At 39.6% G+C, this 26,929-nt stretch overlaps 1 protein-coding gene across 4 annotated transcripts in view; it reads left to right on the top strand.

Annotated features, from left to right (window-relative positions):
- KIF13A (kinesin family member 13A) overlaps positions 1-25,993 on the top strand; it is a 104,784-nt gene extending 78,791 nt beyond the window's left edge. The window contains exons 18-40 of one of the 4 annotated variants that reach the window (XM_066189034.1): positions 211-373; positions 1,016-1,156; positions 2,820-2,969; positions 3,110-3,274; positions 3,835-4,008; positions 4,564-4,715; positions 4,830-4,962; positions 5,052-5,198; positions 6,154-6,192; positions 7,487-7,586; positions 7,678-7,804; positions 8,835-8,890; positions 9,965-10,089; positions 11,099-11,275; positions 11,662-11,754; positions 12,571-12,723; positions 13,137-13,214; positions 13,726-13,773; positions 14,264-14,375; positions 15,335-15,486; positions 16,037-16,120; positions 21,506-22,601; positions 23,456-25,993. In XM_066189034.1, coding sequence (XP_066045131.1) covers positions 211-373; positions 1,016-1,156; positions 2,820-2,969; positions 3,110-3,274; positions 3,835-4,008; positions 4,564-4,715; positions 4,830-4,962; positions 5,052-5,198; positions 6,154-6,192; positions 7,487-7,586; positions 7,678-7,804; positions 8,835-8,890; positions 9,965-10,089; positions 11,099-11,275; positions 11,662-11,754; positions 12,571-12,723; positions 13,137-13,214; positions 13,726-13,773; positions 14,264-14,375; positions 15,335-15,486; positions 16,037-16,120; positions 21,506-22,601; positions 23,456-23,742 — 3,952 coding nt within the window. In that variant the 3' untranslated portion in view covers positions 23,743-25,993. The remainder of the gene's footprint in view (positions 1-210; positions 374-1,015; positions 1,157-2,819; positions 2,970-3,109; positions 3,275-3,834; positions 4,009-4,563; positions 4,716-4,829; positions 4,963-5,051; positions 5,199-6,153; positions 6,193-7,486; positions 7,587-7,677; positions 7,805-8,834; positions 8,891-9,964; positions 10,090-11,098; positions 11,276-11,661; positions 11,755-12,570; positions 12,724-13,136; positions 13,215-13,725; positions 13,774-14,263; positions 14,376-15,334; positions 15,487-16,036; positions 16,121-21,505; positions 22,602-23,455) is intronic. The other 3 variants (XM_066189018.1, XM_066189009.1, XM_066189026.1) reach the window with 3 other exon arrangements.
- Positions 25,994-26,929: the final 936 nt, after the last annotated feature.

Genomic DNA, 26,929 nt, shown 5'->3' with positions numbered 1-26,929 from the left:
GACGTGCCTCAACAGTAATTTTTTTGTTTAATGTGATCACTGTTTTCCCTCAATAAAATTGTCTGAGTGTTTTGTGTTCAGTGACACAGTGCTGCTCAGCATTTCCTCTTAAACTGTTTCAGAAAAGTCTTTGTTAGCACCTCTATTTGCAGCTTTCCAATAATAGAAATAGGTTTCTGTGTATTTTTCATGTTACCTACTGCACCACAGGGATGAATTGTTTCGACAGAGCCTGGCTAAACTTCGAGAGCAAATAGTAAAGGCAAATACTCTGGTGAGAGAAGCAAACTTCTTAGCAGAAGAAATGAGTAAGCTAACAGATTATCAAGTAACACTTCAGATCCCTGCTGAAAACCTCAGTGCCAACAAAAAGGTAATGATAACAAAGAACACTGCAAAGCGTAGCTTTGTGGCTAAACCTTGTTGACATATGTAACACTCATCCAAGCTTGAGCCAATAAAATGTTACTTCTGTTAGATAATGCATTGACAAAATAGAAGTACTACCTGATTAATATACTGAAAGTGAGTAATTAAGTAAAAATGGCAAAAGAACATTGAGTATGACTCTTGCTGTTTTCAAGTGTGTGGTCTCCGTATGTGCCTGCAGATTATGAACAGACATTTGTGTTCTGTTGCTGCAGAACCTGCATTTTAGTTAAGTCTGCAGAAATTAATGGGTTTTGTTACAGTTTCCTACAATTTTGTATCTTAAAGTGTTTCACAGTGCTGCTGTAAATATGATAGCAATTAGGATAATAGGCTTGTACTAAGGGCTTTGATTGAGTCTGTTAATGTTCCTGTGGGAATGGTCATTGTTTGAGAAGGATAAAGAGATTGGATCCTCAGAGATGTGCATACGCCATGCCGTGTCTGAGGACAGAAGTAGCATGACTGGCACGCAGAGGGAAACTGCATGTTCTGTATTTTATTCCTTTCTTGGAATGCAATTTGAGTGGGGCTAAACTACTTAAAGGCACCTTTCCTGCACTGATTGTTTTTTCTTCTGATTTAGAGGGGTGCAATAGTAAGCGAGCCTGCAATTCAAGTGAGAAGAAAAGGAAAAGGTACTCAAGTGTGGACTATTGAGAAACTAGAGAACAAATTGATTGACATGAGAGACCTCTATCAAGAATGGAAGGAGAAAATTCCTGAGGTAATTTATATATATTTTTAAATGGATCAAAGATTGAGTTTGTTTTCTTTAAACCCCCTCTAATATGTTATAGAGAGCAAGTGCAATGACTTTGTATATGAAAGGTTAGGGTACCATGTTTTTTAAAAAAACCCAAACCAATCAAACAAACAAACACCCAGAACAAAACCAGTATGGCTGATAGTGAATATTCAAAATACCCCTGCATACTAAGACACAGGTATGTCCTATCTCACTTGTGTTCTCAGATGTTAAGTGTGCTGAGGTCAGATATAATTGTGCTGAGGTAGTGACTCACAATGCCACTAAGAACATGTGTTTACCTGGCATGCAGATGACCACCAGCTCTGATTGGAAGCAGCAAGCTGCATTAGAAATAAAATTATTAAATTGCAGTCAGTGTCAAAGCTAACAAGGATGCTGCTTAGGTACACTTGAGGTGCAGAACATACTAGTTTTAGTAGTATGGGATAAAACTTGATTTTAAACTAGGAAATATTCTTTAATTTCTTTTGTATATTCCCCAGTCTTAAAGCAGTGAAGAAATCAATTGAAGATACTTAGTTTACATCAGTATTTCTGTCAAAACCAAGTGGTGTTTTGTGGGAACTTAAGTAGCACATTAGCCTCGGCAGATAAGCATGAGATTTGGCAAAAGCTTGCTTTTTACGGGAAAGAGATGTGATATTTGGTATTCCAGAAGACATCATCTAAGTATCCAGGTAGAAGTGCATAGGAAATATATCTTACTGTCTTGTGGCTGTTAGGAAGCACCTAAATTACTTGTATCAATAATCATTCTTAAATATATTTGAACAACTCTTGTGCCTTTGTTACATGCTTTGGACGGGACAATGGGAATCTCTAAAATCATAACACAGGGGAGGTCAAGCACTTCATCTGTGCCCATTGAAGACAACGATGATTTTGCTGCTGACTTTAGTAAGAACTGATAGCACATATTTAAATACATTATGTCTGCCTGAGCCAGGATCATTCTTTCCATGACCTATGTTGTCCATAATGCATGTGTTCTATGTGCTACATAGAAACACGCAGGTCAAATGCATGTGTTGAAGACAAAAGAGGAGAAGTAGGGAAGGAGCTTAACAAATTCACTGAGGAGTGCATATTGTGCTAGGAATCTGCATGAATTCTTTGTGGCTGTATGAGGAATGCTGCAGGTGTGATCTCAGCTCTAGGGGAGTCGTAAGAACACTTGTTGGCTTAAGTAGGAGTCGTCCTTGCACCTTCCCTTTGCCCCTGTAGTGGTAGCCGGCAGCCAGACCAGCACAACCTGAGAATGGTTTGACCACTCATTTGAGAAGTATAAACAGAGCTGAAAAGGTGAAACATCTTGAAATCAATGGCTACTGTGATTGCTTATGGTAAAGTCTGCTTTGCCTTGACATTGCTAAAATATGCAGGTCATCATATTATTATATCCCTTAGTAAAGAAAGGATTGTAAAATGTCTCATCTCAGGGGTGTCATTTCAAATTTTTAATATGATTCTAGTCTCTTTCTGCCTGTGTGACAGGAAGGAACAAAGATGGGTAGTGAAGTCATTTTTGTACCATGATCTTTTAATACCATGAGGTTATTTAATCTCCTGTTCCCACGCTGGTGGTTTTCTGACATCTCTTTCATTATCTCTGAAACAGATAAGGAAGCTGATTGGCAAGAGAGGTGATCCTTTCTACGAAGCGCAGGAGAACCACAACCTGATTGGTGTCGCCAACGTGTTTCTGGAGTGCCTTTTCTACGATGTGAAGCTGCAGTATGCCGTGCCCATCATCAGCCAGCAGGGCGAGGTAGGGCCAGGCTGGGACTCCTTGTGCTCCTTGTGTGCACCAGGGGTTTAGCATGCAAATGGCACCCACTGCTGCCTTGTTCCCCAGTGAATAAGTGTTTTTCAAGTGGCCTTGTGTGTTCTCTGTGTAATTTCCTTCAGGTGGCAGGGAGGCTGCATGTTGAAGTAATGCGTGTCACTGGGTCTGTCCCAGAACGTGTGGTAGAAGGAGATGACTCGTCTGAGAACTCCAGTGAGAGTGGGAGCCTCGAAGTCATGGATAACAACGGAGAAATTATTCACAGAGCAAAAAAGGTCTCCTGCAGGGTGAGTGAGAACACCTGATGAAGTTTACAGTTTCAGGCCTCTGTAACACAGTAGTCAGTCTGACTTAAGGTACTACGCTATGTAGACTGTTGCTTGCTGAAAGGTCTCTGAAAGGACTTCTCTTGTTCCAGCACAGGTTAGGCCACTCAGTGGTTACCAGTGTCTGATGCAATTTGTGTTAGTTTCTACTAGATGTACGTCTGCACCATAAATACTGTTGTTACAAGGACAGTCCTTTACAGACACAGAAGGGGAAACAGTTTCTCCCTCTAACTGTCTCCTGTAGTTTGATGTTCTACTGTAGTATCTATGGGTGGTGTGTGGATTTAATTTCTCCTGTGATAAAGCATTTCATTCTCACTCAAGCTTATCAGCTTCCTCAAACGAAACATGTACATGGGTGAGGTCCTTACATCTATGTTTCTGTATATGCAAAATCAGATTTCTTAAATGGGAACATACTAATTGTCCTTTAAAACAATTTCTTGGTTGTTTGTCTTCAATTTGCAGTTGAAGAAGAAACAGTCCCACTCATGACAACATCTGTTTTGTCTCCTCAGGTAAAAATAAAAGAAGCAACTGGACTGCCACCTAATCTCTCCAACTTTGTCTTTTGTCAATACACATTTTGGGATCAATGTGAGTCAACAGTAGCAGCACCAGTGGTAGATCCAGATGTGCCTTCACCTCAGAGCAAAGATGCTCATTTTACAGTGACCTTCTCTCACTGTAAGGTAAATATTTTTATTACAAAATAGTGTTACCAGGAGGTTCATACATTTGAGAGAAATTGTTTATAGAGTATGAGCCTTGTTTTGCTGGGGGAAGAAGAAGGAGGGATTCAAATCATTTAACTAATGACTTTAACTATGCTTAAGAATGCCATAATATTTCACTTCGTCACTTCTTCAAAATGTAGCAAAACAGAGAGATCTTTTGCTTAATGATCTTTTAAATTCAGATGTTATCTTTAATGTGTCAAAAAATATCATTTATATAATGACACCTGATTATATTCTTGTTTGGTAAGCTCAGTAGCTTAAGAGAGATCACTGAGGCTGAGACATAACTCTTATGGAAATTTTCAAAGTATGAAATGTGGTGTGCAGGAGCATGAATTGCTGAGATGATGAGGTTTTACCACTTTCATGTCCAGAGTCAAGCTTTGTGATGCGAACTGTATGATTTTATCAGGCAGGAAGTTAGTTGTTTGGTGTGTCCTTACAAGTAAGTTGAGGAGATACAATTATTTAATATGGTTGAATGTGATTTGTTTTTCTCATTGCCAGGACTATGTGGTGAATGTCACAGAGGAGTTTTTGGAGTTCATTTCAGAAGGAGCTCTTGCTATTGAGGTGTGGGGTCACAGATGTACTGGCAATGGCAGCTCTGTTTGGGAAGTTGATTCTCTTCATGCAAAAAACAGGACACTGAGAGACAGGTATAAATAAATTACAAATGAATGCTTCCATCAACTTTCTAAAAGTGTTTTAACACCTGTGGCGCGCAAAATACTTTGAGACAACCATGAGTTTTTATGGGGATATCTTTTTAGATGGAACGAAGTAACTCGAAGAATAGAAATGTGGATTTCCATACAAGAACTGAATGAGATGGGTGAATACACTGCAGTTGAACTCCATCAGGCAAAAGATGTAAATACAGGGGGAATTTTCCAGCTTAGGCAGGTATGTATCTTTACCTTGCCATCTTATTCATGCTTAAATTAATTTTTTAAATTTTATTCTTAGTTTCTCGCTCTCAATTTCCTGCTTAGGGTCATTCTCGCAGAGTTCAGGTGACAGTGAAACCTGTGCAGCATTCGGGAACGTTGCCTCTCATGGTAGAAGCAATTCTTTCAGTCTCTGTAGGTGGGGTGACTGCCAGATCAACCAAACTGCAAAGGGGCTTGGACAGCTACCAGGTAAGGCAGTTAATTTCTCAGTTTGGTGTGGTTCTGCTCTTCTAGACACAGCCTAACATAATTCCAAAAGGGGCTTTAGCACACTGGTACACGACTTGTAGTTTTACACATGTTTGAGGTCATCACATGTAATGTGAGCCAGTGGTGCTAAACCTGCTTCTTTTTTTTTGCTTATAACTCAATGTATGACTGATAAAGTACCGAGTGTGGTAGAACAGAAGGAATATGGAAATTGTTCCTACCTTTGTGTGTAGAGGTAATTACTACTAGACTCCTAGTGCTATCAGTTTCCCTCCCTTCCAGGGATGGTGAAAGTTGAGGAGGGGAAAAGCAAAAAAAGAAAAGAAATTTAGTAAAGAAAATGTAGTGAGATAGTATTTAGCTTTTCAAAAAGCACCAAGTTGTTACTTGATAAGAATCAAAAGCAGTTACCACTGAATTGTGAGAGGGCTATTCCACATAGTCAAGGAAGTCCTTAAGAAGCATAAATTATTTCAGCTGATACTGGACAAATTCATATTGGAAATAAAGCCTGATTTTAACAGTGATGGCAAAGAACAAGTGGAATGGGCCACCCAGGGAAGCAAGGTGCCTCTTGTCAGAAGGTTTGCATTCCACATATAATTCTAACCTTGGATACAGATGAAACTGTAAAACTTGAGATTAATAATCTGCTTGCTCAGTCATTTTTCTGACACTGGATTCTGTGGGGTTTTTAATTATTTTTTTTAATAAACATATTCACTAATACTCAAATCATGGCTGAACTGCTACAGTCTAATGAAAAAAAAAGTCTATCTATTAGTAAGACTAGTAATTTGAGTGTTGTGGTTTTAACATTTTACAAGTTTGTGGCAGAAATGTTGGTATTCATGTTTTGGGTTATTTCTGTGAATTTCTGTTGAGTGAAATGCATGGGTTTTTGTGTTTTACAAAATGTATTTTCTCCTACCAGAAGGAGGAGGATGATGGTGGTGATATGGATAGTTACCAGGTATTGCTGCTGTTGCTGTCAATCCTGCGGCATGGGGCACAGCTAATGCTAATGGCCAGCAACTCTCAAATGAACAAGCAGAAGCGGCTTTGAAATACACATGTGCTGTGCATTTTAGAGGCTACCTGGGCTATAAAACACTGCTATTTCAGTTTACCTTGTGACTTTATACTCTTACAGTGTCCTCTCTTCTCTAGTACTCTGCAGTCAACTCTCCTAACTGGCTACATGAATTGCTATGGGAATAAAACCTTTGAAACTTTATTTTAGAATGAAAGCAGTTTCTGATGAATATCACAGGGAAAAGAACCAGCAGGTGCAGGCATCTTTTCCAGGCAAATTATGCAGCATAGAGTATTTTGTTTATTTCCTAAAGAAAATACCATAACCTTTTTGTTGTGCAGTTTTCTGAAATGTTGAATGAGAGAGAGTGGAAGATGTGAATGGGGGGTAGATACAGAAGCTTCAATGAAGCAATTTTCTTTTATCTGCACAAAACCCAACCTTGACTCTGTTTTTCTGTGTGATAAGTCACAATTTAGACAACATAACAGAAGACTCATTTTAAAAGGTGACAAAGAGCAGAAGAGGAAATTCCCCCCCCCAAAGTAAAATAAATTTCAGATTTCTACATCAAAGACTTTTTTTCTAATAGGCAGTCCCACAGAATTAAAACCAGTTGGGTGACAATGCTTACATCCCTTAAGATGATGTATTAAGTTTCCTAGCAATCTCAAAAATATAATTTAAGGTACTAACTTCTTGCGGGCTGTTTATGCGCTTCCTGACATATCACAGAGAAGAACCTCACAGATTTTCTGTGATACCACAAAGCATGATTGCATGATGGGTTTCGTTTGCATGAGAAATCTTCTAATTGCACTGATAGCACCTGCTAGCAATGGAATTCTGTGCAGGTTTGAGGGCGTACTGACCTGTCTAATCTTCAGGAGAACTTATGATCACCTCATGATACTAGGTTTTTCTCTTCCATATGCTATTCAAAAGTTTGATTGCCACTTTTGTGAGTAATTAGCCCATGGTGTGTAATCTGTTCAGCAGCAGAGGCAGTCACATTTTCTTTTCTCCTGTTGAAATCTGAGACTTGAGAGCAAATCAACTTCCCTTCATGGGTAATGAGGTGCTTAATTAGTGTGCATGTCATTTGGGGGAAAAAGATTTTTTGCGTCTTGCTAGCCATTTTATATAAATTCTGATTAAATTACCACAAAATTCACTGCCCTTTATTCTTACCCACATAGTCTAGTGACTTTTTTCTCTATTTCCATGTTAGGAAGAAGATTTGAACTGTGTACGAGAAAGGTGGTCTGATGCATTAATAAAACGCAGAGAATACTTAGATGAGCAGATCCAAAAGATCAGCAACAAACAAGGTTTGCAGCTTGAAGTCTCTATCATAAGTACTTTATGACCTATGCCACAAAAAGTGTGTCTCATCTGTAATCCTAATCTCTTCCACTGTAGAAAAATCTGAGGATGATATAGAACGAGAAGCCCGGCTGGTGGAACAGTGGGTAGGGCTGACGGAAGAGAGGAATGCAGTGTTTGTTCCAGCACCAGGCAGCGGAATTCCCGGTGCCCCCGCAAATTGGTATGTTCAGAAAAGCCACTGGAGTTGCCAGCTTTTTGTACATAAACTGTGCATGCTGCAAGGTACAAATCTAAGGATGTTTTGGAGCTTCCTGTGTTCTCCTGTGATGCGACAAACTGCATTCAGCTGACAGAAAGTTTAGAAGGTCAGGGGCTGTTCTGAATGTAAGAAAGATTTTCTTAGCTAAGATATTACATAAAGTAGCTTTGCAATATCTTTCAGGGTTTGAAAATCACCTTTGAAAATAACGTAGTACTTCGCAACTTTAGACAATTGAGAAAATTATCCAGTAGTTTGATTCCTTTCAAACAAAGAATGACTGAAAGATGAATGGTAGAACACACGATAATGTCATTGATAAAGGGTGGAGAGGGAAGAAACTGATTTCAAAGGATGTGTTCTCTGTTTCATCTGAATTCATAATTTATTTCTCTTTAGTTTCATTTGAATTTGTGTTTTAACTAAGATCTTTGGAGCTGACATACAAAAATGAGGAATGCAGCATGTTAGGTTTGGGAAAGTATGGACAAGAAATGCTCCTCTAATCAAGTGTACACTAATGTCTCCAATAGTATTTGGGGAATAATGTAGCAATACTTTTTTCTCACCATTTTTCCCCTTATCCACCTGAAGTGTGCTGTGGACATAGAGCTAAAAGTGTGTTTATGGATATAAAGACTGCCAGTAGTTACATACCCAGTTGTTTGGAGGGTTGCTGACCTTTATATATGAGATGACTACAAGCAGTTAACTTCATAAGAAACAGAACAGGATGTTTAAAATTGATCCTCACAGCAACTGTCACATGCTGTGTGGTGTGAATTGAGTTTTGGCAAAGCTCTAGATTTAGCTCTGTGTGTAGATAAACAAAATGCTGCCTGTGCCACACAGGCATTCAGAGTAGCCATCAAAACGTTGACAGCTTTAGCCATTGGTTACTGTTAATGAATATTGCATGGAGATCTGTTTGCCCAAATTAGCTTAGGTGTGAATTTGCCTTCTTTGTTGCCAGCGGTTTGTTTTGTTTCAGGATTCCACCTGCAGGAATGGAAACACATATACCTGTCCTCTTCCTTGATCTGAACGGTATGTTGTAAAAGCAGATTAAGAAACTTGTGGAGGGGGAAGTGGGTGATTAATTTGGGTCAATAAATTGTTAAATGGAAGAATGAACCTGAAAGGTGTAAGAATGACACTGTCTGATACGGCTTGTAAAGTGCTTGTTCTTCTGGTTGCGTACATTGGCATAATTAAGAGCAGTTATTTTAGCATAAAGATGAAAGTCAGAGAACACAGAAGTACAGTGATAGGCTGTGCAACAGAAAATAGTGTAAGAAAGCAAGCTTAATTTGAATCAAACAGCAGGTGAGGAAATCCTTTAAGAGTTTTGATGTACAAATGCACATGTTATTAAAGCACTGTTGGAGAATCTCCCAGTGCTTTCAGAGATCCTTCCACTGACGTATCTGTAGAGTCTTAAACAGCTCATTTAATGAAGACTGTGTTAGGGCTATAATGAGCTTTTTTTAGAGAATCTCAGTGTTCTCCCTTTGAAGGTATTTAGTTCTAAATGTGAGAAGAATATTGGTATATATTCTTGACACAAATACACAGTTTAAGTAACAAGAGACTAGAGGTAGCTCCACATTTAAGCAATGTTTAGGAAGCAAGTCTAATTATATGCCTGAACCTAAAGCAGAGGCCATATCACACCCAGCACTGAAGAGGGCTACTACACATATTTGTATGGGCAATGCATCAATACCCGCTTTAGCAGATGCTTTTGGAAAGTGAAATACCCTCTTCTTTCATCTATGCTCACAAGGAATGTTTTTATTTGGCTGGGTTTTTACTATCAGTAGAGATTAGCAGACAAAAGATCAAATGGGATATTTAGAAAGGTTAATTGTGTCATTACACACCTTTTGTTTGTTTGTTTGTTTAGTTAAAAGCCTAATGTAGCCAGAACTGCTATTCTCAGTTTTTTTGGTATTCTGAAATCATCTGCAAAATGCTGCATAGTAATAAGATTAAGTAGGATTAAATATATTATGAAATATGGGTAGGCCTTTATTACAGCTTTGTATTACAACTTTGCCTCTATATATCCATATCCTTTGGTATAAAACTATTTCATTCTTTGCACATTTGTTTCATTAGCTGATGACCTCAGTGCCAATGAACAACTTATAGGTCCCCATGCATCAGGAGTTAACTCAATACTACCAAAGGAGCATGGGAGCCCATTCTTTTATCTGCCGATCATAAAACACAGTGATGATGAGGTAAATTGTTAGCAAGCCTCCTTCTTGACAACTGCAGCTTATGTTAATGCTTTCTTCTTATGTTTTATTTCCTACCTCTATGTATTTAATCGTTATGATTCTTACCTTTTTGTCTTAGAAGTACCATCTGTATCTAGTGCTGCCTTTATTTTCTGGCCTATTTATTTGGAATTTAAGAGGCTATGATTTGTTAGCTCTTTTGCCTTCATTCAGAGATGACAAGTCTTAGCCCTTGGCAAAGAATAATTCAACTGCCTGACTCAAAATCCCTTTTCCTGCTTTCCTCACCCCTTCATCATTCCTCTTGCAGGCTCTTAACTCTTCAGAGAAAATTACTTGTTTTACTGTGTGCACTAGGCAAAGCTTAATATTTAAATAAAAATTCTTTCATTTGTAGTACAGAATTGCCGCTTTTTAAATATATGGTTTGGGAATTCTTGGAAATGAATGGTTCTGAATCCATTTTGGTATTTCTTAACTGACTCCTTATATATTCTGTACCTGCTAGGCCATTGTTTGAGATTATTTCCAGAAAAATGAGACAGCAAAGTTGGGGGGAAGGCAGAGGAAAAGAAAAAAACCCATTCTGCAGAATGGATGCAGGGTGTTTCTGTGGGGTCTGTTATAACTAATCCAACATAGATGAACTATTTTACATTGAAATTAATAGACTTCTAATACAGTAGCAGTAGGATTTGCATCCACTCTGGCTTCTGCTTTCCTTTATGTCTCCAGCCATGTGAAGACTTCCTTTTGGGGCAGGGTTTGCACAGTGCAGGGATTGTGGAGATGATTGTTTTCCCCAGGATCTTAACGCCTCTTTTTGCTTCTTTGGATAAATTCCTTACCATGAAAAGGAGGTTTAACTCCACTGTGTTCAATGATGCTGATTTTTCTCTAATTAAGGAGATGTTTTACTTCATGTTAAATCTTTGCATATGGCACCTGTTGTTAGAGTAATAGAATCTTTGATTTCCCTTTCCTTCCTCCACTTAATTTGTCTGCATAGGTTTCAGCCACTGCTGCCTGGGACTCTTCTGTCCATGATTCAGTGCACCTGAATAGGGTAACTCCTCAAAATGAGAGAATTTACTTAATAGTGAAGACTACTGTGCAGCTCAGTCACCCTGCTGCAATGGAACTGGTATTACGCAAAAGGATTGCAGCCAACATTTATAACAAGCAGGTAATAAGTTTATATATTCTTTTATTCCTTGTTTTGTTTCATATTCTTAATATAACGAATGTGTTTCCTTAACTGCTTCCTAATTTTTTAAATCTTACAAGAGAGAAATGAAAACTATGTTTTTATAGATTGCAGTGAGGCTGTGTACTGGTAGATTTCTTTGAACTGTCCATTTTTCAACTGATTGAACTTAGTAGCATTGTATACTGAGCACAGTGCTGTGGACTGTGGACAGAGGACTTAAAATATCATAAATGCTAAAAGAAGTAATTTAATAAATTATGGTTCTGATTGCCTTTGTAGTCAGATTTTGCATTGCACCTTTTAATTTCTTGGGATGTCATAAATAATAATGATCAAAACAGTAACTGAAAATTTCTTTCTAGAGTTTTACCCAGAGCTTGAAAAGGAGAATATCCTTGAAAAATATATATTATGCCTGTGGAGTGACTTATGAAATAGTATCCAATATACCAAAGGTAAATTATACCATATTTCTCTGGCAAATTCATGGAAAACAAGAGAATTGACCTACTGTAGTGGGTGATACTGATTAGAAAGTAAATGTCCTTCTTTGCAGATATGAGGCAGCTTGCCAAAGTGGATATACTGAAGCTCTATGTGTGATTGTGTTTATCTTTAAACAGTTGAAAACTGTCGGGATTTTATTTTCTCTCCTACTTTGTTTAACTGAATTTTTGTAGTAGTTATGTTTGAAAGCCAATTAGTGTCTACAGGGAAAATATAAGGGTACTCAGAGGAATGTTCAGGTCTGTGAAAACAATAGCTGGGAAGAGTTCACAGGAATATAAATTACTTTTTATAGAAAAACCTCATACAAGTTGTACTATAAGATTTATTTTAAAGGTAAACAAACTGGCCAAATGAAAACATGAATAATCTTGTCACCATGTAATTGTCACTTTGCTGCAGTACTATTTAAATTTTAACCTCTAGGGAAATCACAGTGTATTGTAAGATTTGGGAAGGAAATTACATTTCCTTGCCTAGGAAGTTGTCATTAGTTGAGTCTTAACATACACAATTTCAGGTTATATTTGCATTATTTCTGAAAGTGCTTTTACTATAGCAACTGCTCAAAATTTCTCCTAAGGTTGATCTCTTCAGCATCATTTGCATCTCTATGGAACGGCCCTGGATCATTGACTGTAATTAGGTTTGCTGATTGAGATGCCCAATTCACATTGATTTCTGGATTGAATTTGTCTGAATAACAGAACTAAAACAATTGGCTTTCCTTTTTGAAACGTTGGATGGTGTAACTTCTCCTTTAGGCTACGGAGGAAATTGAGGATCGTGAGACCTTAGCGCTGATGGCTGCAAGGAGTGAGAATGAGGGCACATCCGATGGTGAAACCTACATTGAGAAATACACACGAGGTGTGCTGCAAGTGGAGAACATTCTGAGCCTTGAACGACTAAGACAGGCAAGGAAAAGGCATTTCTTGCACCCTTTGCCCTAGATTATGAGAATTCAAGAAGAGATGATTGATCTTTTAAAAATACTGTGTTGCTTTTTTTGTTTCAATTGGGTTGTTTTTTAGAGATCATTGGACAGGTTAATGTAAGCAAAGTTACTTCTGTGGAAAACAGATTTCCAGAGGGGGTAGATGTAGTAACTAAAGCTGGCAATGGTGTAGTACTCAGAACCTGAACAAGCAAAGGCCAAAGCATGAATTTCAGACAGAAGCTTTGGTGATTATGTGTGCAAATTAAGAATTGTGAATGCAGGCCCTAATTGCTGCTGTTAGCAAAGCTGAAAAAAAGCCCCTATCCTGCTTGCTCAATTCTCCTGAGGAGACCATGGCATTGCTGTTAGTGCTTTGTTCTCTTTACACAGGCAGTCACTGTCAAGGAGGCTCTCTCCACCAAAGCCAGGAACATTCGCAGGAGCATCAGCACTCCAAACGTGCACAACGTAAGGACCCTTCATCGTTAGCAGGGATGGGGCAGGGGCTGCTGTCTGTGTGCTGATTTAATGCTTGCACAGCGAGATATGGTAATGGTTACTCCGTGCTGGGACTGACCAGCCAGTGGGAAAGTGGTCATGAAGTGAAATCCCTCCCCAAAATTGTCTGTCCTAGGAGATAACAAAGTTAACAAGGAAGAGTGAGGGTTGGTTGAAACTCTTCTCCTTTTATAAGGATATCCATTTAGGAAGTAGTTCAGGATGACAGCTGCCCTGACTCAGATTACTTTTACCTCCAAGTCCCTTCAACTTTTTTCATAGTATAAGGGGCATTTTCCATTTTATGTGTTCTCTTGCACGCTCATACAGCAGAAACCTAGATGTCTTTATACGTAATCTGGTCTGAAAAGAGAGAGCAAAACAGTTATTAGGACTAAATGATCATAGTGTTTCCACAAGGTATTATATCTCACAAATAAAAGGTAGGCATTTTGTCATTCTGTCTGTTGGCGTTCCATAGGTGTCCTGTAGTCGACTGGATCTTTCTGCCTGCGATGAAGATGACAAGGTATGGAAACGTAGCAACACATTCCCAGAAAAAGCTCACAGAAAAATTCCCAGATTTCCTACCCCCACCAGAGAACACCCCCAGTGTTTGAGAACTGGGAAAAAGAAAATAGAAATAGTATTTTCCTTTAATAGTATTTAAAGCAGTTGATTTACATAATATATCTTCAAAGTTGTGCACCCATTACATATAGTTTTGCATTAAACCTTATCGTCCTTCTCTGCTTTTCATATTAGAATTATATAAACAGGTATTTAAAAAACAGAAAGAGCAAAACTTTAAATACTTCACTGACCAGCTAATTAGCTTTTAAACAATCCATTTCTGTGTGACAGGAAAATTGTCTGTAGTCAATAATTGATGTACCTTTGGTTTGAGGGGTTTGGTTGACTTAAAAAAAAAACAAAACAACAAACACTTGAGTTTACCTGTTATTTTTTCCACATTTGCCTGCATCATCATGCAGATTTATGTATTTTTGTTTTTTTAGGGTTGGTCTGAAAGTCACCTTGATATATCTGACTGTTGTTCCAGTTATCAAGATGTATCATGCTATGGTACTTTACCCAGGGAGTCACCTCGCAAGAGCAAAGATGGCAGTGGTGAGATTTCATATACGTAATGACAGTGCTGGTGGATTCTTATTTATTGCATTAAACTGAAAATTAAATTCCCAGTGCTCTTTTCCTAATAGATGTGTTATCCAGCTTCTACTTAAGGAGTTAAACATAATCTGGAAATAGGGGAGAAAGGGAGAAATGCATGAGACATCCAGGAAAGGGTGTAAAGTTGAGGGTATCCAAAAAACCAAGAGGAGAGCAGAACATGCTAAATATAAATCAAAACTGTAGAAGAAAAAAAAGAAAAAAACCCACCCAAAACAAAACAAAAACACACACACACACAAAAAGAACAAAAAGCAGCTGCTGTTATTTCATGAATGTGAAGTTGAAGATGCTTTTCTTAAAGTGGAAATTGTCCTTAGACACGTTCTTTACATGATATGTGGATATTGGCTGTGCCTCCCTGTCGTGTTACAGGTGCCTTGTTTCCTTCAGGTCACATTGACCAGGCAGTGCAGGTAGAAATACTGCTGCAATAAATTGGGACTGGGGGTTTATTCCTCGCCTCCTTGCTTATAATTTCCTTTTTGATCATCCTGACTGTGCAGGATGGCTGGCTTGGTTACAGGGCAGATTTGCAGTGTTGTGGGAAGAGGTCAGGTGAGACACAGGAAGCAAAGAGCTTCTCAGTTCTAGTTTCAAGAACACTTTCCACTGTTTTTATGACCAAGATGAAAAGGAGAGATGTTGGAGCCTCAGAATGGAGGGGGCAGATACTGTTGTTCTCTGCTTTCTTTCTGTTTCCAGACTTCTTTGAGGATCTCACTGATCTCTGCATTGTTTCATGTCTAGGCCAGTGGTTAAATATTAAAATACTGACATTTTTCTGTAGCCAGCAACTTGTCAATTGCATGGCTTAACCTTCAGTTGTTTTGAAATATGCTCTTGCAGTCAGGATATGAAGAACTGAAATACACTATTTTTGCTTTTTTACCTAGGTGTTGTAGCTGAGAATTCCCATGCTTTAATGGCCAGCCCTTTTAAAGCATTTTCTCCCCAGCCACCAAAGTTTTTCAAGCCCTTAATGCCAGTGAAAGAGGAACATAAAAGGAAGACCCCACTTGAAAGCCGACCTCTACTTAGTCAAGAGGTAATCTTTGAAAACCACCTGCTTTTTTAAAGGAGATGGAGTGATTTTGTGTACTTGGCAAATCATTTGCATCTGTTGCAACAGAATTTTGTATCTCTGGTAAAATTATTCAGGCCACTCTTTATGTGTGGTGGAGTTTTGCTGTTTGTTTTTTGCCTGAATAGAGGGTTTGTGGGTTTTGGGGTTTTTTTACTTCTTGGTGTGTATTCTCTTTTACAGGGTACTTCTATTTTAAAGTAGCAGTAACCTACCTTTTTTTTAAAATTATTATTCTTCAGTAAGATGTTGGTCTGATTTTTTTTCATAGATCAAACGTAATTCTGTGGAACTATTCTGGGGTGGTTATAATTCTGGCCTTTATTCCTCACCCTCAAACTCTGGGAGGAATGTATGAGTTCCTCTACCCATTATCTTGAATTTTGATGTCTGTATGGCCAGCATGGGTGTTTCGCCATCATCATGTCTACACACCTTTCTAACTTGGCACCCAGTTAGCACCGTGGTCAGAGCTGTGGTTTGTGTGATGTGTTGTGTGTCTCAACCTTTGCAGAGCATGCCTCCATCTCAGGTGCACTGTGCTGGCTGTGCTGTGCCTGCAGGAAGCAGTGCCAGCAGCATGCCTGAGGAGAAGATTGTAAGTTTTGTACAGTTTCTATCTCCAGGCATGGTGGTGGGCTTGAGGCACTCATGCTACTGCAGCAGGAAAAAGGTGTGAGGTGGAAATACCACTTGTGACTGACTGTAGGTTGTGGTTGTAACAGTTGCTTGCCTGGCTTGCAAATGCATTTTGTTACTGGAACTAACTCCACTGGGATTTGGTGTTTTGTTTTGTTTTGGGTTTTAATGTTTATATGTCATTTGTCTTATGAGGCGGGGGGGAGGGGGAGAGGGGAGGCTGTAGTGTTAGGGCACAAATGATCAAGTAAAGGATGGGTTAGTGAGCCATGCTGTTGTCACTCTAATATACCTTGTATGTTACCTAGATTTTGTGACTATACCCCAGAGTAAATGGAATGATCCCATTTGGTGTAAGTAACCGTGCATTTAGGTGTGGGTACACTATAAAAAGCTCATAATTGCCTGACATGGAAGTAATATGACTAAAATAAGATTGCTGCACTTAATTAACCTGCAACCTGTCTTCATCATAATTCAGGTGGAAATTGAGGTGGAGGGCTTTTGTTTTAATCTTCACCTGCTAAAAATCCTTTTCTCACTGCTGCTTCAACAAGAGATGTATCATCATTTCTGCTGTATGATGGCTTTGGTTTTGGGGCTGTGGAACATGGCTGCAAATACTTGCTTTAATCAGAACTTTAGATTTAAAATTCAGAACCTTCATATTATTTCCTGTAAGTCCTATGGGACACTATCCCACAAAATGTGATGGGTTCTTTCTATTCCACAATTATTTTCATTCCTATCATATAGCCAAGCCATTAAAAAAAACTGTTGTGGATGTCTTAATGCTGTTTTATAGGTTGTTAGACCAAAGTATCCTGAGTATCCTGAATGTTCTGGTGTATATATTTGGAGCTTGGCTGCTGGGTTTGGGTGGCAGCTGTTTTATTCTTGATCATGTTAATTTTCCATAAGGTAGCTGACGTGCTGACTTGCACTGAGTCACTGATACAAATAGCATGAAGGTATTTGGAAGAAAAAAATATTCTAGTGGGTTGAAAAACATCCTTTGGAAAATAAATTGTTACAAAACTTTCCATAGCAACTTGAGGGCAGTTTAGATCCCTTGAGTGAAAACAAAGTCCCACCCCATGCATGCCCTGAATTAACCCAGGCACTTGCCTGTGCTGCTTTCCACAGATACGCAGAAGCTTTCAGAGCTAGAAAAGGGCAACATCCTGCCACCAGGCTTTGCCAGCTAGAAGGGAACTAATTCACTGAACGCTGTAAACCTGCTGTAGCCAACAGGATCATGGAAAGAGCAGTTCTTTCAGTTCTCAGCTGCTTGACTCGTACTGACGTCTCCCTTGTATCAACGCAGCTCTTTGTTTGGTTGTATAGGAAGCCAGATCAAGGGAACTGATCCACCCACTTGATGGCTTGACTACCATGGGGTTTTTTATTTGGATCTAGTCCTCTGTCTGGTGACTTTTTAGACCCTTGAGGGTCCTGCGGAGGCAAGAAAGAAGTAGCAGCCACGAGTGGGGAAGAGGTTGACACAGCTACTTGGTGTAGCCCAGCCAGCCAACGGTGTTGTGTTTAGCAAATGATGCTTCTGGGGGGGTTTTATTGCTTCAGGAAAGAAGTCTTTGTGGGATGTAGGCTTCCCAGACTACCCCATTTTTCAGAGCTGCAGCGAGTCCTATGTTTTAACTAGACTGGAGTATTCCAGTATTCAAAACACATGTGTCAAAGGAAAAAAAAAAAAAAAAAAAAAAAAAAAAAAAAAAAAAATTTATTCAGTTGGACTGAAATAGAGCATTCAACATGAAATTTCCTAGAGTACTTACACATGCTTGATATTGCAGCCATATCAAAACCGCATGATATAGGGGCATGTTCTATATAATATAGGAATACAGTGACTTATGTTAATGTCAGATTATTTTTTTTTCATATTAAGTGTATCTAAATGTTTTCAAATTAAGTGTATTTAAATAGTGCCAGTAATTAACATGTTTAAGCATTTGCTAAGAGGAAACCCTTCTAGCAGGCAATAAAAATTGAGGCACCAGTGGTGCAACCACTATGTAAGTATTACTGATTTTTAAATTAGTGGAATGGAAACTAACTTGTTGAGGTTACTTGAGAGGTGTAATTTAGGGATTTGAAAGCTCGGATGTTTTAACTTTAATGACACAATATCTTTGTTATGAAGCAGGTGTAGGGAAGCTGCTCTGTGCTTATTTTGCTTCTCTGCTGCTAGAACTTGATGTATAGTCTTGTGTCATTAGTTCTTGCTGTCATGGTCTTTCTGCTACCAGTTCTTAAATCTGCTTTTCATTATAGTCATTCTGTTATATCCCAGGAAGGTTGCTGAAGTGTCTTGACCAGGTTTTCAAAGATTTTATCTTTATTTATACCAATAGCCTGAGCTGTATGAGGCACATTCTTTGGTTTTTTCCCCATCTCCCATCCACAGAAATTTGAAGAACTCTGAAATTGCTTTGTTTCTGGAATTTCTCAATCAGGAAACTTAAGAGGAGCTCTGAAAGGAAATAGGTCTTGTCCCCACCAGGGACATCTTTTGTTTGTCACAAGGTGGTGTTTCCTCACCTGTTCACACCATTCTTCATAGCCCATGTTCCTGTTTGAAGACTGGTTCTCTGTACCTTAGCTTTTGTACTTACAATGACAGATAATCCTGAAATGGCACATGACTGACACTGTGGTTACTTGTTTGGCCTTTTCTAATCAAGTCACCAACATCTGTGTGTCTGTAGAGCCATTTCTCAGTTACAGCCTCTTATCCAGTCTGATTCTGAACAGGGACACCACCAGGGTGGGTTTTTTTCAGTCAAATGAGGAGTCCTGAAAGTTTCGAAGGGGACACAAAGAACTGTGTTATAAAAATACCTTTTGGTCTCTAGGGGACATTTAGCTAGTATCAACTAGAAATACTTCCTTCATTAAATGCTTAAGAGTTTGGAGTTGATATATAATCTTCAACTTAAAAAAGTATATTTGACAAACTCATAGTTTTTAATGTTTAAAAAAAACCCCAAACTATAAGATTCTGCATAGAACAAAACCTAGTTTTGCACAAGTAAAATTGGCAAAAGGGAAGAAGTAAGCAGAATGATTGAGAAAACATCCCTCAGAGATGAGCAACTGGTATCCTGCAATATGCAAAAAAGGTGCTTTGCGTAAGGTTTTAGTGCTTGGAAGGGTATTTGTAGTCTCAATAAAGCAGATATTAATTTTTTCCTTTACTTCTAAAGGAACTGTAGATTTCAGATGTAAATAGTAGGATTTTCAACAAAATAAATGATACTCAGTAGTCTTACAATGACATTTCATAACACTATTGCTTCTCTTCAGAGAAATAGATAATTGCAAACTAAAGCCTTCATCCAAATTCTATAGGAGAAAAAACTCTGAAAGAGTGCTGTGAAAATTAGAAAGCAAAGGATATCACGCCTTTACTTGAGCAAATATTAATAATCTGAAATGTGATTGGATTTGTCAGATATAATTAGACAAGTAGAGACATCCTGTTCAGATACTGATAGCTGTGCCAACAAAAAATTAATATTATTGAAAATCTTGAGTCATCTAAAGAGGCCATTCTGTGTGGGTAATACTGTATTATATTTGCTATGAGTTTGAACATGGTAGGAATGGACATGTGACCTTGTTACAGATAAGGGCTGTCTGACATACAGGGAGAGGCTGGAGCTGTTCAGCCTTAGGGAGACCAGTCACGGGGGCATCTTATCAATGTATAAAAACACCTGATGGGCCAAGGCAGACTCTTCTCAGCAGTCTCCAGTGACAGGACATGAGGCAAATAAAAACACATGAGATTCCATCTGATCACAAGATGGAACAGGAAAACACTTTGTCTACTGTGAGGGCTTCAAACACTGGAATGAGTTGTGCAGGAAGGTTGTAGAGATCTCAAAACCCACCCAATTGGACACTGTCTTGGACAGCCTGCTCTGGCTGACTCAGCTTGAGCAGAGGGAGATTGGGCTAATTGATCTCAAGAGGTGCCTTCCAATCCAAACAATTCTGTGATTATTCTGACATGGTCAAACTGAGCAGATCTGTTTCCTGTCTGGGCATTTGAAGTTTTATTATACAAAGTTATTTGAGCAGTCTTGGCTATTTTGAAGTGAGGAAACATTTTCAAGCGGATGTTTAATCCTGATGTGTTGGTACTCTGTGGTCATCTGGTTAACTGTTCTGTTTTTCCTTTTACATTGGTGAATCACAGCAGGTGTCTGAAAGCTTCCAGGTACTTCAGATAGCACACAGTATCTGCCTTGATAGGAATTTGAAATCTGTGATGCAGATGAAGTAGCTGAGAAATAATGGGTGTTTGAGTTTCTTTAAAGGACTTCAGCAGATTTCATTTTTCCTAATATCCAGTTATTTCTAGTAGAAATTTCCTGTAAACTAACCATTTTCAATAAATGTGTGTGTATACATATGCCCGTGTTTATACCTACGTATATATGTGTAAATAGACGTATATGTTCTTAAAAAAGGAAGTATTTAAAAAGGCGTCCATGTGGAGTCCTGCCTGCAGTATTTTATCTTGGGGGAGCAGCCCTACCACGTTGCTCAAGTCTTTCTCCGATTCACCTTTACAAACTCAAGTCCTCAGCTTCAGATGGACTCTGTGAAAGCCACATCTGTGATCTGGTCATGGTGCATCCCTACATATCACCAAGGGAAAATTCAGGGAGGCATCTCCAAATTTTGCCAGGGTGATTAGTGTCACTTACTTCCCTCCAAACACATACATGTATGCATACAAATGCTTCGCTGAAGATTTGCTGTAATATTTGAACTTTTTCTTGCATATTCAAACATCCTGAACATGTTCAGCTGTGATAGCCAGGGGTAAGCAAAATTATTTAGCATCACTGATATCAAGGTTAATAAAAAATCCCACTATGCAAAGTTTTTAATAATCCCAAAGTTTTTAATAACCTGTATTGCAGCAGGGAGTCTGTAAGGCCTTTACCATAAATTCGTATTTATGTTTATCTTGTTAGGTAGTGAATTAACTCTATAAAATACCTTCAGTAGGTTTAATTAGTCTAAATCATGGGGAAAAAAGTTTGTGGATCAAAATATGTAACTTTTTTTTATTGCTTTATATTTTCTGAACTATTTAGAATTTATTTTCTAAAAATTGAATAGCTCAGTGTAGATAGGATACGTTCCCAGCAGCTCTTTTTAATGGTGTCTTCCATTCTTCAGTTAAAGAATATTAAAGGTACATATTTCTCCATGCTCAGAAAAGAAAAAAATCAAGGATGGTTAGTTAATTTTGGAAACTTCACTCTCACAGGTTCCTAATCCTAATTCGTCTTTTCATTTGCAGGACTCTGAGGAGGAAGACAGTGAATTGGAGGCCATTAATAAGAAACTGATAAGTCCACAAAGTTTTCAAAATTTCCGGCCTTATGTACCGGAGGAGTTTGCTGACTTCAGTATTTACAATGCTAGCCTGGAGAACAGGGAGTGGTTTTCCTCTAAATCAGACTTCATGAGCTCACGTGTTCTCGAGAAAGAGGTGTCCCGCAGCCCCACCACTAGCAGCATCACTAGTGGCTACTTTTCCCACAGTGCCTCTAACGCCACCCTGTCTGACATGCTTGTTCCCTGTAGTGATAGCACAGACCAGCTAGCCAGTCACACCAAGGAGCTGGACTCTAGTGATCCCTCGGGATCATCCCTTGCACATGACTTAAGATCTTCTTTGAACAAGGAATGTCGAGAGTCAGAAAAAGAGCTAGCGAGAGAGAAGTTACCTGTGGTACCACTGAAAGAAAACAGTGCCTTAACAGAGCAAGTACCACTGTCATTCAGTGCCACTGACAGAGACTCTCAGCAGTTACCCAGAGCTGGATCCCTCTCAGCTCTAAGTTCCTTGGATGGCAAAAACACCATCGAATTTTCAGCATGCGAGGTGACAGTTGAGCACACTATGGACGTTCTGGAAGATCACTCCTTTACTGAGTTCATGGGCGTTGAAGATGGGAAGGACTTTGACCATTCAACAGCTCCACAGTCATGTTCCCTTCTGTCGTCTAATGGAGCAGGTGCCTCGGAGTCACCCCGAGGCCTGGGCAAGGGGCAGAGCCTGTGCATGGGCCAGCAGAGCTCTGCAGCAGCAGGTGACAACTGGCTTGTGGATGCTGGAGAAAGCCCTTTTGGTTCTGGACTGGTGAAAGATGCTTCAGACCCTGAGACTTATTCCCATGCTTCCATGGACGATTTTATTACGAAGGACCACTTGGATGGTTCTGATTGTGAAGAAGGTGCTTCTGCAGATCAAGCCCACATCTTGCCAAGCTGGGTGGCCGTGGGCGAACAAGTCTGTGTTGGAAGTAATAAGATGGGCATCGTGAGATATGTTGGAACGGTGGATTTTTCAGCTGGAATCTGGGTTGGAGTTGAACTCAATGTTCAGCTGGGTAAGACTAAATGCGTTCTAGGTTATCTATGCAGTTGGTGTGACCAATTTTTAAAGTCACAGTACAATCATTCCTTCCAGTTCAGTCCTGGGAAGTACCTCCAGTTTCATGAAGCTTGGTATCTGATACACCCAATTCTCAGCTTTCTGCTTATAGGGATGCTCTGATCCATTGTTAACTGTCTGAAATCCCTGCTTTTGCATTTTGTGGTGGTTCCCCATTGGTACCCATCTGTTTTTACAGATCAGAGAAACAAGCAAAGCCTAAAATTGGCAGATTTTTTTAAAATCAATGTGCACACATTCATGAACAGTACTAACAGTGTGCATCACTTATCAGATAGGTTTGCTGTCAGTGCCTTTTAGAGATTTATTGTTGTTTTCCACTGGGGAAAGATGAATTCCAGAGCAGAGATTTTCTGTAACTTCACTTCAGGGGGGTCAGAAAAAGTCAGTGCTCTGCAAGTGTTAAGAAACTTCTACAGAAATGCTTCAGGTGATTTTAAAAGAAGTTTTCAGTGGTTTCATAGGTAATACCACTTATGCAGAAGTTTCAAGCTTTGCAAGCAATCCATTTTGAGGACCGTTTATTTTGCAAAATGAACATATGCTTGGCTTTTTAAAATGTTAGTTAACAAAGCAGTATTTTAGAAAATAATCTTTTTGGTCACATTTCAGGTCCTCCTTTCCAAGTTTTGTTCTCCTCAGTGTATGGTGAGCATCTGGCTCTGTCACTCAGCAGGACCAATCTTGACTATTTGACAGATAACCAAAGCTATTCACACTTCAGCGCCTCAGTTGTATGTGCTAATGGCAGCACCAGCATTTAATCCTGTGCATTTCTTTCCTTTGAAGGGAAGCACGATGGAATTGTGAAAGGCAGAGAGTACTTCCACTGCAAACCTCGACACGGTGTTTTCGTTCGTCCTGGGCGCCTCAGCAAAGCACCAGCTCCCGCAAGGAAATGGAGTAGCACTTCCCGGTCTCAGGCATCTTCCACTTCAGAGAAACGAAAGAGTTCTGTGCTTCAAGGCTCATCAGCCACTCCCAAGACAGGAGGAGACGTCCTCTGCCATTCAGGAGATGCAGCCGCTTCTGCTTTTTCTAGGAAACAAGAGAACAGGAAATCTTGGATTAACTAAACCACAGTATTTTTGCACTTACTACACGCATCACTGTGTAGAAAATCTTACGGATTTTTGAAGCTATTGTACATTTTAACCTGTCCATAAGGAATGTGTATTCTCTAGAGTCCTTGACTTAATTCTCTAATTTTTTTATAAATAATATATATATTATATATATATGAATGTGTATCTATAGTTTGTCTGCCAGTGGGCAGATATGGCTGCACACTAAACACAGTTAAAGCTGATTGTAGATAACTGAGGTACTGGACTATTTGTTATGCAACAACTTGGGAGATATATTTTAAACAACAAAAAATATTTTATTGAGGAAAAACCAGGATGTAAATCCATATTTGGAAAAAAACCCCCAACCGCTACGGTTTGCTGTTCTTAATTACCAAAGACCTTGTTTTAGACTGACATATTTGCTGTTTATATCTTTCTATTGTAAATGTTTTAACTGGTAACTTGGTGCCACGTTTCTTTCAGTCACTGGGCACCGTGCAGCCTTCCCTGTTTAAGCACACTGAAATATCCAACTGCTTCGTATGTTTTGTCTTCCTAGAGGCCTGCCACTGTGCTGACTTGGCTTTGGAATGACTGACGATGCCTGAAGCTATGAGTCTGGCATTTCATGTTAGCAAAAGCCAGCCGGGCAGTTTGACTGCAGAAACAGTATTACTGCAAGGGTGTGAGAGGACAACATTCGGGGGTTTTTAGGGGGTTTGGGGTTTTTTTGGGTGCAGGGTGGGGAGAAATGGGAAATAAAGAAGCAGTAAATGGATCATGACTGCAAACTTTGCACTTGTTACTTGCTGGTTTATTATCAAGATGAAATAGAACCTGCTAAAGTAATTTTAATCTGTAAAGTTTATTTTAATAATGGGAATGATGGAGGGATTTATGTCTGGTGCTCATGAATTCCTAAGAAGGTTGTTCCACATGTAGATACTGTAGATGCCTGTACAAGCATTCTGGATATTTGTAAAGCAACATGGTAAAAAATGAGTGAAGTGAATGGCCTGCTGTATCTTTTCTTTGCTCCTTAGCAAGTGAATGATGGAGATACCTGGGACCTTACTGAAAAGCTGCTGTTCTTTCTTTGATTTTTGTGTACAGTAAGCGGACTCTCGTATTTTACTATTTACTGTAAAGAACTGTAATTTATATACTGCCATACTGTATTTAATTGGTGCAGACCTATTGTGTGTTAGAATACAGACTGTTTACTTGGGATTTAAAAAAAGACATGTTCTGTTTGTGTTTGGTACAATTAACTTCATGCTCAAAGAGGGAGCTGCTTATAGCTGGTGCTGCTCAGATTCAAAGGACTTGGTAAAAATGCTGAAGGATGGGGTGGTTGGAATGGAAGACTGGATGGTATGAACCCATCTTACCACCGAGCCTCAGAGGAGAATAGCAGCCCCTCTGGATATACATTCCTCATCTTCTGCTTTCCCCATCCCTCCCAGGAGAGGGAGCGGAGCTGAGGAACTCCTGCCAGAGAACAGAATTATGTGGGTCAGGGGGAGATGGGACAAGTTCCTGGAAGATAGACAAGAGAGGATCGTTGCTAAATATATTATATAAAGGCCCCAGCTGCCTCCAGCATGGTTAGCAGCTGGGAGGGCAGTGTGCTGGAGGAGGCAGTGAAAGGAGGGGCTGTGAAGTGCAGTGCACGTGCCCTTGCCATGCCTTCTGTCCCTTCTAAGACAGAAGAATTCTTATGTGTTAATAGATTTTGGTGAAATGTGTATCTTTGCAGAACAGCTCATGCTTCTGGTGTCCACCTAGAGTTTTTCTCACTGCTGCTGGAGGAAACTACTGTAATAGAAAAATATTTTATGCAGAATTATTTTATCAGGCACAGATGATTGTGGAACACTGCCTGGTATCAACACCAAACACCCCAGTGTCTTCAAGTTAAGTTTAGCTGTCAATTTAATCTTTTTATGAACCTTTTCAGAAATCTACTTACACATTGGCATGGACATATTTGTCCGGGACCTCTACAAACAATTTTGAAAATAAATGTGGCCATTTTCTTATGGCACACATTCAGTAGTTACACTAGCTTAGCATCAGCCAGCATCAGCCAGCATCAGCTGGGCTCTTCGTTGTTTCGGACCTCTGAGAATACAGAATGCATGATTGATTGCTTCAGAAACACTGGGATGATTGTGCACTTGGAGTAGGCAATCTGTATATGCCACAGAGACCAAAGGAAGCCAACCTTGTGTCCTTCTGTACCCATTTCACATAACCTATGTGTCTTGGTTTAGGAAGACAGGTATCTGCTAGGTAAAATTACAATCAGAGGCTCTTTGGTAAAGATTTGGGAAATAGGAATAGCAGTTCTTTACTAGTATGTGATACAAAGCAAACAAACACAAAAAAAACTCCCCCCCCCCCCCCCCCCAAACAACTACAGCATTAATGACAAACGACAACAGTACCAAGAACCTTGAGGGCTTTGTTTCACAAAACCCAGGGCAGTTTGGTTTCGGTGTCCCTGCAGGATCCTCAGAGCACCAAGCTGGAACAGTGGAAAAGTCCCGGGCTGGTCGTTGGGATGGCAGGGTGTCCCGGCAGGCAGGGGCAGGATGTCCCGGCAGGGCAGGGGGTGCAGGGTCACGCTGCAGCAAGAGGAGCAGCGCCGAAGAAGCTCGAAGGCGAGGCAGAAAGCGCCCAGCTTCTCCTCGGCGTGCTTTGCGGCGGCTGAGATCCTCGAGGAGCGGCCGACACGCGTCTCCCGAACGCCGGAAGCAGAAAAGCACGCAGCTGCCTCAAGCTGTGTCTTTTACCTGCGTTATCTCCCCCTTCCACGTTTTGTCCATCTCTTTGTTTCAGCTAAGCACTCTCAAGTATCCAACACCCGGTCCCCTTGGCAACCCGTGGGGAAAAAATTCCCCAGAGAAAGAAGGAACAAACCCAACCCCCAACATTATGCCATCGTGAGCTCTGTTATTAAAAGACGTGTACTTTTGCAAACCTTGGATGTTAATGTGCCCTGCCCTGGGTTGATGCAAAGTTAGAAGGAGCACAGCTAATGAGTGCAACAATGTGATAGGAAAATGAAAGCTTTTTGGTTGATGTACTCAAAACTCTAATATAAACAGAACCATTTTTTCCTGTTAGCAATGTTAGACTAGGATTTTGCTGTCTTGAACTTTTGATTCAAAGTGGAAGAAAATCGTGG

This window comes from Chamaea fasciata, unplaced genomic scaffold, assembly GCF_029207755.1.
Source record: "Chamaea fasciata isolate MVZ Bird 193981 ecotype frontalis unplaced genomic scaffold, bChaFas1.0.hap1 SCAF_1, whole genome shotgun sequence".
Classification (NCBI taxonomy): Eukaryota; Metazoa; Chordata; class Aves; order Passeriformes; family Sylviidae; genus Chamaea; species Chamaea fasciata.
This window is presented reverse-complemented; position numbering and strand designations above follow the sequence as displayed.